The 14,347-nt window shown below is 39.5% G+C and overlaps 1 protein-coding gene across 1 annotated transcript; it reads left to right on the top strand.

Annotated features, from left to right (window-relative positions):
- Nucleotides 1–178: 178 nt before the first annotated feature.
- LOC118778564 (polyadenylate-binding protein-interacting protein 1-like) lies at nt 179–9,642 on the top strand. Its single transcript, XM_036530160.1, has 11 exons — nt 179–588; nt 3,503–3,654; nt 3,997–4,194; nt 4,383–4,495; nt 4,694–4,805; nt 5,065–5,190; nt 5,382–5,488; nt 6,846–6,963; nt 7,853–7,907; nt 8,054–8,132; nt 9,395–9,642. Exons 1-11 carry the CDS (start codon nt 381–383, stop codon nt 9,480–9,482), a joined length of 1,356 nt encoding a protein of 451 aa, XP_036386053.1. The 5' UTR covers nt 179–380; the 3' UTR covers nt 9,483–9,642.
- The last annotated feature ends 4,705 nt before the right edge of the window (nt 9,643–14,347 follow it).

Genomic DNA, 14,347 nt, shown 5'->3' with positions numbered 1-14,347 from the left:
TATTATTATTATTATTATTATTATTATTAATGCTGCTGCTGCTGTCCACGGCAATGGAGTACTCAAAAATAATCTTGTTCACCCACTCCACTCCACTAGTTGTCGCCATGACGTTTCACCCACAATCACTGGATGTTGCGCCATACAAAATTCTTGGCTATCCCCAACTGTTGTTGTTGCAGGAAGTCAAACCGTCAAAGAGTTTCCGATTTAGCGCAGATTTTGTAAATAAAGTGAAGGAGACTGGCCGAACGAATGTGAGAAACTTCGGCCCCGAAATAGTGTGCGATTGGAATTTTTCGAACTTAACTCGCGTCTGCTGCTGCAGCTGACTCGAATGGTACCCTGACCTGTTATATAGTGCCTGTTCACACGCTGGTATGACAGAGAATTTTGATCGGGCTCCCGGGGCGGGTCGTAACCGGTTGAAGCCCAACAGTCCTGGCCTCGGAGAGCAGGACAGCGGCCGGCTTGCCGAAGCAGGAGAGGGAGACGCCAAAGCATCGTTTTTCAACCAGCGGGAACCGCTGAGACAGCCCCGGACGTCTCCCCCATTGGTCGAGAGCAACAACCTGAGCGGAGCCGGAGGTGTGAGAAAATAGCTAGCGTAGCGGTCAAAGTGCAGTTATCTTTGTTGTGTCTGGTCTTCCTGACTAGATAAACACACGATACGAGAATTAGAGATAACGTTATGGGTTGTTCCCACTGTTCACATTACGGATGGCTGAATTAGGTGTGCTAGCTAACGTTAGCTAGCTACCTGCATTTACAAAGTAAGGGCATTTACTTTAACCACAATTTGGAAATGCTTTTTATCGCATATTTTTATCACTTTGCAAATGTTAGCAAGCATACAAACTAGCAAGCCAACTGGAATAACGACGTACTGCATTGCTAATTAGACACTGGAAAGCATGATTTCTCTCTGTTGGCCCAGATACCTACCAAACCGGTGTTGCTAGCCAGCTAACTTTGCTGTAAAGCGACAGAATAGTCGTTGCCGAGTTTCTTGAGTTTGCAAGCTTCCTTGCTACCAGGCTAGCCAGCTAGCTAACATAACCGAAAGTAAACAGCTGACGTTATGTCTATACGCTGTGCTTATTTAACTTGCTTGCAAAGTTATTTGCAAATCCATATTTGACAATCAGCGAATAGCCAAGTACACGACCAACTTAATTGCGTGCAGAGTGTAGTCTCGCGAGTATTCCAAAAATCCCTAACTTTGAACAGCCTTAGATATGTCTTTGGTGATGCTGTATATGTGAAGAGAATTCACCCAAACTGAAGACAGGCTTCTTTGTGAGATGTTATATTTAAGTGAAGCATTTTGGACCTTATTATGCTTACTCAGATGTCCATATGTCTTTTCCCCACCATAACACAAGATCAGACACAATCCTGGCGTTACTAAAGCTGTTGGCTTGTCCTGGAGCATTTGTGCCCTTTGAGATTTGTTGAGAAGTTACATATATTAATTTTCCTAATTTAAACATTATAAATCCCTAACAATTACATTTCTTACAATTCTGGTATGCTGTTCTACATACAACATGGCATTAGCACAGTACATGTTTAGTTTTGGACCTCTACAGGTTTTAAAGCACCCGCATTGGGAGCGCCACCATTCAGAATGATACTCAAAAGATACTTGTTAGTCACATGTGGCTAATTACATTTCATACACAATGAGATGGGGAGAGCATCCCAATATGAAACCTGTGAAAAAACTTTCCAAATGTTTGTTACTGGAAGAGGATTTTTGGCATCCTGGCATAGAGGGATGAGGGCAGATTTAGTGATGCTACACAATCTCAGGCACCCAGAAGTTAAAAGTTATATACTGTATGTCCATATGTAAAAAAAAAAAAAACAGCTGATTAAACCTTCACTTGCAATCTTAGATTGTATGTCTTCCTGCATGGCTACTCCTACGGCAGAAAAGTTAGCTTTAGAGGACGAGGGCTTTTGTCACTGTAAAGTAATATATAGAATTACTAAATTATGGTTAGCTGTTGCTGTAAATTTTACAGAGTACAGCAGAGGAACAGTGAAGCTTCCTGCTTTCAACTGAAGTAATGCAATCACTTACATATCCAAGAATTTATGATGTGTATTTGAACTTTGTTAGGGCTACAGTAAAAATGTTCATATGTTTATGCAGTCCTCATTAAATAAAAAAGAAAATAACATGCAATGTATGTCACTATGCAAATTACTGGGGTCATGCAACGTTACAGGACAATGGTGTTATGCAGTCAGTGTCCGTAACTGTTTTTAAACATGAAATTATAATTTGCCTGACGTTAAGGTGTTTTGTGTGGTGCTGGCGTTCCTTCCCAATTTGAATTAATTTTCGTAACATGATGCCGCCGTACTTCTTCATAGAATTTTGGACATTTTAAGCTTCACATTTTTATATATCGACCAGGTCATCTGCTCTGTGTTTTGCACAAAGAAAATTCTGTCTGCCTTTGTTGAAGATAAAAGTGTGTTTTTCTGGCTCATTAGAAACATTCTTGAAAAGCCATGGTCTAAAGCAGAACATTTATAGCAAGCACTGCAGCACAGACATTTCCTGTTAACAGCTGTTAAATATCTGCTTATAAGGCTGTGGCGTAAGCAGTGGTGAAGACACATTTCTTTGTAAGAATCTGGAAGCAGCATTTTTGATGTGTATATTTTCATTTCTGCAATGTTTACTGGCATCTCAGCACATCTAAACATTTATGCACTAGGTGGTTTGATAGCTAGCATGAGATAAGAGATACACTGTTCAAATTCTAACAGCTTTTATCATTCCATTGATGGCCATAGTACATGTTGTGAGTGAGGCATTTTTGCAAGCAGATACTGTACTGTAGATATACTGACACTATCACAGAAATGTATATGCTTTTAAATATACGCCTGGTATAATAAGTACAGTAAGGAGTAAGTAGATTGCCTCAGGATAGTTTGTCTTACCACTAGATCGAAATGAAACAGTGACATAACTACTCACCCATCTCTAGGTCACCTATACCTACCTCTCCAGCTTGAACTAAACAGTCAGCAAGTCAGACATGACATGACTATTGAAATGTAAAATCTTTATTTTTTATTACCCAGTAAATCAGTAACTATCTGTAGACTTGCTATTTTGAATGGGCACAAAGCGTAATTTCTCTTAATAACCTGATTATTAAGTGTTAAGGTTTTTAAATGCAGATAGTCAAGTTATCCAGTTGAGACAACCATTTGATGCAAAGAACACTTCAAGACATTGTAGCGTTACAATGGAAACACAGATTTTGCCGGTAATAAAACATGTACTGGTGCGGTACGGTAATAAAACACTAACACAAATACCGTGTGTCTGATCTCACAGACGTGAGAAAGGTGTGATGTCACGTCAAGTATGGCAGTATACAGGGCATGGAAAGCATAAACGTTTACTCGCCACCTAAACCAAAAAGTTTTGCCAAATCCAACATGCCTCATATCGTAATGCACTGTTTTACAGACGCCCGACGACCAGTCAAATCCTCACATGCAGCACAGAGCAGCAGCAGCACTCCAGCCCTGAAAGCACAGGCAGCAAGCGCCCTTGCCATCAACTCCAGTCTTTCTGTCAACGCTCCAGAGTTCTACCCAAAGAACTACACGCCCTGCCAGGTAAGATGATGGAATCGGTTGAGGGGGCGGCACACAATCCGTTTTGTTGACCTGCACACTTTTTTTATTACAGCATTTAAAAAAAAAATCTTTGTTGAATTGATTCCACTGTTGCCTTTGTCTTTACTAATATGTGGGCATTTTTACTTCAAGTCCAGTTATTTTTGTATCTGTTCACAATGTCAGTACCTGCCAGCATATATCTTTTCATCCTTTCTCTCTGTCTCTGTCTCTCTGTTTCTCTCTCTCTCTCTCTCTCTCTCTCTCTCTCCCTCTCTCTCTCTCTCTCCCTCTCCCCCCTCTATTGTCTCCCTTCTCCTTTATTGTTTCCTGGCTGTGAAGGAAACTACATATGAAGATGGCTCTGATGGTTATTACACAGAGACATCCTTGGCGGAACTGGTGCAGGAGTTCCTCAATCACCTAAACGCTTCACCTGCTTCTTTTGAATTGGAAATTGAGCAAATGACAGCCACTCTAAATGCGTGGGTCACCACAGAAGAGACTCTGCGTGAACTTGTAGAACTCATCTACACACAGGTATGTATCGCAGTATGTAAGCGATTAAATACAGTAGGATTTGTATGATATGATTTTCATTGCGAACAAGCGTGACAGATTTATCAAAACTATTTTTGACTGTGGCAAGGCCGGGAATATACCATGAAGAATGTGCTGCTTGAATACGTCTTGACTGTGTCCTGACCTGTTCCGTTTGCCTTTGCCAGTCCACATCGATCCCAAACTTCGCCTACACGGGTGCACGGCTCTGCAACTACCTGTCGCAACACCTGACCATCAGTCCGCCCAGTGGCAATTTCCGAAAGCTGCTTCTCCAAAGGTCTACCTGTTATTGTTACTGTAATCTTCACCACCACCACTGTCAACAGCATCATTAGCATCATTGTTGTCATCATTATTAGCATCACCACATTGCCTTTTTAGCATACTGCTTAAGTACTATCCCACACTGCCACTGTAATTATCGCCACCATCATTCTCCCTCTGACTCCTCTATAATGTGTGCTCTGTGGGGTAGATGTCAAACTGAGTATGAGCAGAGAGACCAGGCAGTGAAGGGAGACGAGGCCACACAGAAAAGCTTCCACTCCTATGTGCTCTTTCTGGGAGAACTGTATCTGAACCTGGAGGTAGGTGGACCAGGGTCCCTGAACATTAGTGCCGAAATGTCCAGGATCTGTTACGTTGCCATTTCATTTATTTTAAGACGTCCGGTGCAGGTCTGGCATAACTAAATCACGTAGAAGTGTATGCATTTGTGACTTCTACTGTAGATTGGTATGCTGTGGTGTATTGGTTTATTGTGAATGAAGAGGAGTAACTCGGAAGCATGTAAACAGAAGACTGTGTGATGTGTAGCACTGAAGAGCTCCTCTTCATCTCACACAGATTAAGAGCAGAAAGGGTCTGCCCTCTCGTGCAGAGATCCTGCTCAGCGCGCTGAAGGACCTGACAGACGCTCTCTTCTCCAACCCTGTGGATGGGAACCTCATCTGTGCTGTGAAACTACTGAAGGTTAGAATCTGGCACAGCGTCTGTGCAGTGCGCCCAGTGCGGTGTTTGGCGGTTTGCATTTGAAAGTATTGAAAAAGACGCGCTTGTCAAATGAATGGTTGTGACGGTTGTGGCCCACACCTTGTTCCACCTGCAGCCCCTTCCCAGGGTTCTTTGAGCTGGTCTGAATCACCTGACCTGTCTCTCCACAGCTAACGGGCTCCGTTCTGGAAGATGCGTGGAAGGAGAGCGGTAAGTCGCACATGGATGAGTTGGTCCAGAGAATCGAGAACATAGTCCTGGATGCCTCCTGCAGCAGGTAGGGGAGCTCTATAGAAGCCATGTGACCAAATTTGGCAACTGTGTACATGGTTTTTCATACTGCAGGGATGGGCAACAGCAGTGCTGTTATCGTAGGGCCCCGTTACAGATCTAGATTCCAGTCAGCCTTCAAGGTCATGGTAAATATTTACAAATTTGCAGAAGCATAACTAACTCAATGCAATGAAACCTATCAAAGAAAAGGAATTAGCAGATTACATCTGCCTTGATCTTTACAGCAAGGGGTTATAAAAATCTTGTAAATAATTTCTCGTTCTTATGGGAACATGCAGTATATACTGTGAAATCTGAATATCTACACTACAGTAGGGACAGTCCAAAACAGGCTTACTGGGACAGGTATCAAGCTTAAACAGGTTGACCCTTTACACTGCTTTCATGACTGTGGGCAAATCGAACTGAAAACTAATATATGATGCATATATTACAATACTTTTTTTTTTTTTTTTTTTTTTTTACTATGCATTATCAACAGGAATTTGTCTTCAAAAAATGTATTGAGTATTGTACAGTCACTGTATTTTTTCATGTTTTTGTCCTTTTTTTACTTTCAAGTCACAGTGATTGTAGCAAGCAATAAAGCCATGATAATCACAAATTCTAATATGCATACTATACATATTACACATAACTTTACAGTTACAAAGTGAAGAACCATCTTTGTTTTCATTCAGTTTTCATACAGTAAACCAAACTTTTGTGTGTGGTTTTTTTTTTTAATTTTGTATATTTTAATGCTTTTTGTATACACAGTAGACACTCACCAACAGTGCTCATCAACTTGACTTTGTGCCGCTTTCAGCTACCAGCACATGGCTTGCTCTTTGTTGAAAAACTGTGTGCCTCAGAATGAATTCAATGGATTTAATGGAAACAGGAAAAACTCAGCACCACTGAGGAGAAATAAAATATTTTAACTGTATGCAAAAATAATTTTCTGTTTTTTCTGTCTGTCTTCTTAGTGCTTAACAATTGACTGTCTGCCATATAGCAGCATTAGACAGGCAGTGGTTTTATACAGGCAGTTCAAAATCAAAATCATCTGGGACAAATCCAGAGTGGTGCAGATGAGCAGCTGATGCACTTAAATAGGTGCTGCTTTATGCAGGCTTCACAGTATATGTCTTTCATCTACTTCATTTCATTTTTTAAGTTCAAAGTATAAGATGGGATCAAAAATGTGACTCTATTGGGCCATCTGTGATCATGCCAATGCACGTTGCCCATTCCTGGAGCGCAGTCCAGTGGGTGGCTGGAAGTGTGTGATTTCTGTACTCTGCTGTCTTCCTGATCTACACTGCAGTTTGTCTTTTCTGTTATCCTCCTCTCCTCAGGGATGTGAAGCAGATGCTTTTGAGGCTGGTGGAGCTACGGTCCAGCAACTGGGGCAGAGTCCGGGGAGCTTCTGCTTCAAGCGAAGCCACGCCTGACAACGACCCCAACTACTTCATGGTGAGAAGGTGGCTTGGGAACAGTGGGAGAAGATGCTGACTGTCATAAATATGCAAAATCTGCTTGCCTTTGTACGCTTTCACCTTTAAAGTAGTTAAAGCACCTTTAGAGTTAGTTTGAAGTGCAGACTTGAATATGAAAAGCATATTTTATTTGGATTATATTGTAATGTAGTCATTTAAGTAATTTAGTAAGAATGCAGCTAAATTATTTAGCTAGATTTAATTTATTTGTCATCAGAGTCCAACTTGTTAAAATGACTTGGACACAAGGCAGATTCTTGTAGTGCAAACCACAGATTTATTGAATACTAAATATAGATGAATGTGAATTTTAAAAATGCAAGTGGATATAACAGAAATAAAATTAGTTTAATACTAAATGAGGTAATGATTTATACAATACACTGGGGATAACCCATTGACCAGTCATGGTAGTACATGTTAGGGGTGAGTCACAACTAGCAATACACTAATGTAGGGGTCTCAATTAATCAGCCTTATACAAAAATAATTAAACGAAAACAAGAAAATACATCCTAGGTACGAAAACTACCCAATGTAACTAACGAACTCCTGGAGGGAAGCATAAACGTTTGGACCATGCTAACATCTATCTCTATGTCAAAAATGTACAAACATTGCTTGGTACTTAATGAGTTAGTGGTTCCGAGCTGAGGTAGGCAGAAAAGGTCCTCTGGTTCAGAGTTTACTTTAAGGATGCATGTGCTCAGGTATTGAAAAAACACAGACATGTATGTATGTATGTATGTAACACAGACATGGACAATGTAACAGAACTCTATGAAGGGGACTCCTGAGGCCTCTTTGTTTGATATGCTCAGTTCCAAATGAAGACTAACCTGTGCATTTTGTCTGTGTCCCCTCAGAATGAGCCCACTTTCTACACGGCAGATGGCACGCCTTTTACAGCAGCTGATCCAGGTGAGTGTGTACCTGTTCACCTGTGAGAGGGTGCATAGAAGACCACTGCTGTCTTATGCTTATCACCTTTGCATCAGCTGTTGTGCTGCTTTTTCTCCATCACTTTCATGTCAGCCATTTCTAACTATCTTCTGCATGTTTCCTAGAGTATTCGGAAAAGTACCAAGAAATTTTGGATCGGGAAAATTACTTCCCGGACTACTATGAAGAGAATGGCAACGAGGAGTAAGTACACACGTAGCCACGTCTGTTTCTAAAATGTTTTGTGGTAGATTGGATGGGAGGGCCTCGAAAACCTAATAACGAAAGAATTAATAATACTGTTGAATTAGTGGCTGCTGTAACGGCCCTTTCTGTGACTGTTCTGGAAGTCCAGTAGGGCGTGTGGTCACATGTTGTGGCCATGCTGTGAGGTCCTGTTGCTCGGGGTCAGGGGGTGTGTTGCACTCAGGGCCCGCTCTGCATAATCCTCCAGACCACAATGGCAGGCCCTGGATTGTGATTAATCAGCAGACAGGCAGGAAAGAGGCTTATGTGGCTTTACTGCCCCCCACCCCTCTGTTCCCCATGACTGAGCAAGCCTTCAGCAAAAAACCCATCACTCCAGGAACCAATGTACAATGTTCCATTAGTAACTGCTTTGTAATTTATTAATGCCACACTACTCTTTAGCTAGAAGTGGATACAATATCACAAAATTGCCAATGTTTGACAGTGTCAGACTCCCATCACTGTGTTATCTTACATTTACTGATTTGAATTGAATGTAATCATGACTATTGTGAACAATCAAATTTGGCACGACCTCTGGAACTCTAAGCATGTTTAGACATCCAGAAGGGGGAGCCAGTGACTGCTGTCACCACAGACATTAATGATCTTGGTGCCCTGCTGCTACTTTGTATTGTGCTTTTTGAGAACATAGGTTGGTGTGTTTTAAGGTTCAGCCTTGTGGAGAAGCTGGCTGACATATCTCACAAAAATGAAAAAAAGAGCAGGTGTTCAAACAAGCTAATTGATTTTGAAACCAACAAACAAACAAAACTAGCATGAGAGCACACAGTCAGCTTTAATTAAAAAAAAAAAGAGCCTCCTGCTCTCCAGCCACACACCTGTATTGAATATGCTTTGGATTAGGCAGGTGTGGCTCATTAACCAATGGGCTGCCTCACACAGACAAAGACAATTATAATGAACAGTTAAACAGTTAACCTGTATGGAATGAAATTGATCGTTGAACTCATTTATTGACAAGGTTGAAAATTAAAAGGTAACAATACAGTGGCATTAAACAAATTGACAATTGAACAAACAATTTTGGGGAAAGGTGAAGGTTCCCCTTCACATGCCTCTTGTAATTGGAGATGCAATCCATCACAAAATAAATGCCATGTCTCTCCCCCAAAGTATTCATAATCTTGCCCTTGCGCCAGGGCTTCATTCATTTGGGGGGGGAAAAAAAAGATCAACATTTTGCTTGTTTGCAGATATTATGACGTGGAGGATGAAATGGACCCAGAGATTGAAGAAGCTTTTGAAAAGTTTTGCTTGGAATCAGAAAAGAAAAGAAAATGAGGTGATGGAGGGGAAACTAAAGAGTAGACTAGCACAGACAAATTTTATGTTCAGTATGCTGGAATGTTTGCTGCTGTTTTTAAAGAGAATACAACGAGGTTCAGTGACAAGTTTTATGTTATAAGCTTCAAACATTAAAAAAAAAACGTGCTTACAGTTAGCACCTCCTGGTCCTTTTGTTTGATTTTGAAATGGTGAGTAACTTTGTGGTCAGCAGGATGGAACAGTCAACATTCTCAGACCTTGAGGTGTGACATGCAGTTCTGGGTTTGAAGTTTGGGGTCGGTAAGTTGACTTGGCGATCTACTTTCAGAAACCAGTCTATCTCCCTGCCTGTTACACGCTTAACCTCTGGAAAACATTTCTAAAGAGTACAGAAGCCATTGGACTGAGGTATAGCATCATCAAATGTTTGGATTGATGTTATTCGGAGATGGGCTTTAGCAAAGAACTGTAAGTTTGTGTTGCAGAGAGTACGACCAGAAAGCGAACACCCAGACTTCAAGCGTGTCTCTTTCGTGATGGTCATATCTCTGTTTTCAGTTATTCTACGCATTCAAGGTGTGTGTCAGCAACTAACAAAGAGCTTGAATAAGTGAAAAGAAACTGTGATATGGCAATTATAACACAGCTGTTTTTACTGTAGTTTTTTGGAAGCGGAGGGGGTTCAGTTAAACCAATGGGAAATTTCAGTACCGTGAGCATATACATTTCATTACATTATTGTCAGTTAGCAGACATTCTTATCCAGAGCGACTTACATTTAGTCCCAGACATACCGAGGTGCAATGGTGTGCCCTTCTTGTTGAGGGGAAGCCAGTCCTGAAATGGGATGAAAATGACTTATTCATATTGGTTTTTGGGGCGCATATTAGCACTTTCACTTAAGCACTGTTTTGGACACTGACAAAGTGTACAAAAACTCACTGCGGCTATTGGAAAGTCAGTACAGCCAGATATACACTGATGTACAAAGTATATATAACTGCAATAAATCAATCCCACACAAAAGTATGGTTGTTTTATAGTTTATGTAAATGTAATTTACAGTATTGTTTGGCTGCAATAAATTCTTTATAACAATGGAACTGATTTCAGTGATTTCATTTTTTCTTTATTTGTTCTGTTGATTCGGGATGTCATCACATGTGTTGGTAGTCATCATAATGTGAGGATGTGATCATTTGAAGCCATTTGGTACTATTTTTACAATTCTTGTCATAAGCAATTTATGTTTTTTTGCAAAGTAAATTCCCTTTAATTTTGTTCAGGGAGTGCATTTGTATTGTCCAGTGCCTATGTTGGACATGTATTCCATCTGGAAAAAATTATACTGACAACAAAGGTTTGAAGACTCATTGTTCTGAATACCTTTCAGAATCCTGTTTAATATTAATCAATATTAAGTAAACTTACCATCTACCTAATTAAGTAGGTACCAAACAGCTAGTATGCTAAACCACTAGCAAGGTACATAAATAGATACCAATTCTTCCAGTGGGTTTGTCCACCTGCCTCCTAGTGGGTGTGGATGCAAACCCTTATTTGAATGAACAACACTGTGAACTTGTAGAACATTCTGTGAAGGCAACAGCCATGCATGTACATTTTTACTGCTAATACTGCTAGAGGGAGTACACAATATGGATTTTGGCAACTGCAGCTTCCAAAGTTTTGCCTTTAGCTTCAGCTCCAGAATGGAAATAGTCAACATTCATTAACCAAAAGAGGGTAGCAGAGCTTTTGAGCCTCAGATGACAAACTAGAGTGTCAACAACATCTGCCAAAGCAAAATCAGTAATTAAAAAGAGCACTGCCATGGCCGAAACCAAACGAATAGCATCAATAGTTCAGCAAATATGCAGTCATGTGGAGCTTTTAATAGATCGGCAGAAAGATTGTTTCCACTGTTGCACAGGAACATTTTATGCCACTGAAAAGTACTAACCAGTATAGACCTATGGGGTAAAAATGTCAGGAAAACTATTCATCCTAAATTCCGGTAATGTTCATTCAAAAAGTTCTTAATACCAAGTATTTACAAACGCAACCCAAACAAGGGGCCCAATGAGGTGAGCGTGCTGCAAACACATGCTGTTTTTGAAGCAGTGGGTTGTAGAGATGCATTTTTATTCTAAATAAAACCAGATTGGTTAAGTAGGTCAGCCTTATGCAATGGATCTGGAAGTGATTTCATAGAGTGACACAGTTGCAAAGAGACATCATTGAGAAACACTAGCTGAACATGGTTTCAGTCCTGATAAGGATATTTGATTATTTCTTCCAAGTAATATCTGATTGAACTGATTTTTAGACCTCCATGAAAATGTCCTTCATTATTGTCCTGTTTGTGGTGGTAATGATGATGATGATGATCAGTGTTTGTCTGGAGGTGTCATGTTGTAGCTGTTGACTGGAGTTGCCTGTTTCTCTCAATATTTTTCTCTCACCTACATTTTTATCCATTCATTGTTGATCAGTCCATAGACTGATCCATTCGATTGCTTTTGAACTTTTGATTGCAATTTGAACTGGTCAGTTGGTTCTGTTGCATTTGAAATATCCTGTCACAATGTCTATTGACAGCAAACAATAACTTTACTTAGCTTCATAGATTGAGGAAAAAAGCAAGAACTATGTCAGATTTTAAAGGTATACTGCATGGTTGACCTACTTTCAACTACAAGTGAAACAATTTAGTTAAGTGTACTTCAAAATTATTAACTATTACATAACTATTTTAAATGAAACAAACCTCAAATGCAACTATAGCTGCTTTGACACAGAGATAAGATGTTTTGATTAGGTAGATACTGTACCAGTAAGCCTGCTCGAAACGGTAAAATTAAAGGACAAACCCCAAAACATTCAGACCCTGTCAGGAACAAAATGAAATAACACCAGACAAGTGGACTTTGAGCAATGTCATGAACAATCACAGCTGTATCTTATTTTTATTGTATATATTCATCCATTAGTGCTTTACATGTGTGATCTACATGTAGATTGCAAATTCTGCAAAATCTAACCTGTCAAATGGTCTGTAAGTCTTTTTTTTCAGGTTTTGACTTTTTATAAGTTTTAGTACCACCACATTATCATTCATTGTGCAAATGATTTAAGTTTTCTGTACTGACTTTCATGTTTGTCTGTGTAGCTCACCAATTTATTTCTACATTTACAGTATCAATGTGCTCCACCAGGTGGCTGTATTTGGTTTGTTGAGGTCAGAGCTCACTAGTTACACACATGATGAGGGAAATACCACAACTATCTGACTTGACAAGGTGTTTGATCATTCTTCAGTTTGCTACTTTAATTTTATATTATAAATCCCTAAATCAGTTAAAATGAGCAATCTGAACCAGAGTCTATGATGTCTTAGCCAAGTACTAAATGGCAGACATTTTTAATGTAGGTCAAACAAAAACTGTATGAACTTGTGTATGCCATTATGCAATGTTTCTTCTTAATAAATAATACATTAGCACCACTCTATGCTAATCTAAAACTATGTGTTAATCTCCAAATCTGTCAAGGAAGTGTTTTTTTTTTGATGATCAGACATTGGCATTGAATCTCACTCCTCAATTAGCCTAACAATCAGGGTCTACAAATTCTAAGAGCTTTAAAAGGTGCATGAAGAATTGAGGTCCATCTGGAAAGAGTAACAGTCCTTTTGTTGTCTATGGCATTATTCCTCATTACCAACAGTTCTGTCCTATGTTTAAATAGAAGCTTTTCACATGTTTTTACTTGATGGGTCTCTCTGTGGAATGTGTGGTCACCACAGCTGTGAATCATTTCAGCTGCATCAAAATTGTTTTTTTTTTTTAATTGTCTCAGTTCTTCTCTTTTCATTTTCACTACTCTGTGCAGAATACAACAAAACTTCAGCCTCTAGCCAAAAACAATTTAAAAACTTCAGTCAAAGTGTCATAAAATAAAATATTTTGATTTGGTTTCAAACTGTTGACCTTTACATATCTCTCTTGAAATGAAAATGAGTCTTTTTGCAGTAAATTTAATGGTGGTTGCAATATTTGGATTTTTATAAATGAAGCCATTACCCCCTTCCACAGATTGCTCCACAAGCCATGCACTGCAACAATTAAATACAGCACAAAACAACACACGTTACATTTCAAATGGTTCTTCCTCTTTTTTGCTCAGCGACCTCTGCTTTAATTTTCTGCTAGTGTTTCTGGTAAAGTGTACTGCTGATTATCACACATTTCACCATTTTAGACACATCGGGAGTTTATGGGAAGTGTTGCAGACACTAGTTAGCAGAAACCCATTTAGCTGTAAGGGGCCAGAGGCAAGACTGTAACAACATGGCAGGATTACGAGTCGACTTTTCAGAAGCTTCAAAAGAATTTTCCGTGCAGACTTCATTTTGTCTCCCTTTCCTTAGGTCACAGAAGATTTGACAAAAAAACCTTACTGCTATGCCCAGAAGTTTGAAAGGTGTGTAACTTTTCAAATAAATACCTGGAATTTATTTAGAAACATATATTGCTGAGCTAGCCCATCAACTAAAGCAGCGTTTGTTAAGTGTTGCAAATAGAAAAGGCAACTGAGATTGGGTGTGGACTGTCCTTAGAAATTCCGAGTTTAATGCTAAAATGTCTTCCACCGTCATGGGACTGAATGTGACTCAGGCGTTGTGTTGTTGTACTAAGGTAAGTGGTCTAGCACACATGCACATGTCAATGTGTAGTGATCTCTTCAAATAAGTTAAAAACAATGGCAATATACAATATATTAAACTTTTAATGTAATTTTATATATACTATAGTCCAACTATTTATTTGTTATCTTTTGCATTTTTTTTAACAAAGCATTGAAATAAATATTCAAAT

The sequence above is a fragment of the Megalops cyprinoides genome, chromosome 5, assembly GCF_013368585.1.
Source record: "Megalops cyprinoides isolate fMegCyp1 chromosome 5, fMegCyp1.pri, whole genome shotgun sequence".
Taxonomy (NCBI): Eukaryota; Metazoa; Chordata; class Actinopteri; order Elopiformes; family Megalopidae; genus Megalops; species Megalops cyprinoides.
Note: the sequence above shows the minus strand (reverse complement) of the source record. Positions and strands in the feature narration are given on the sequence as shown.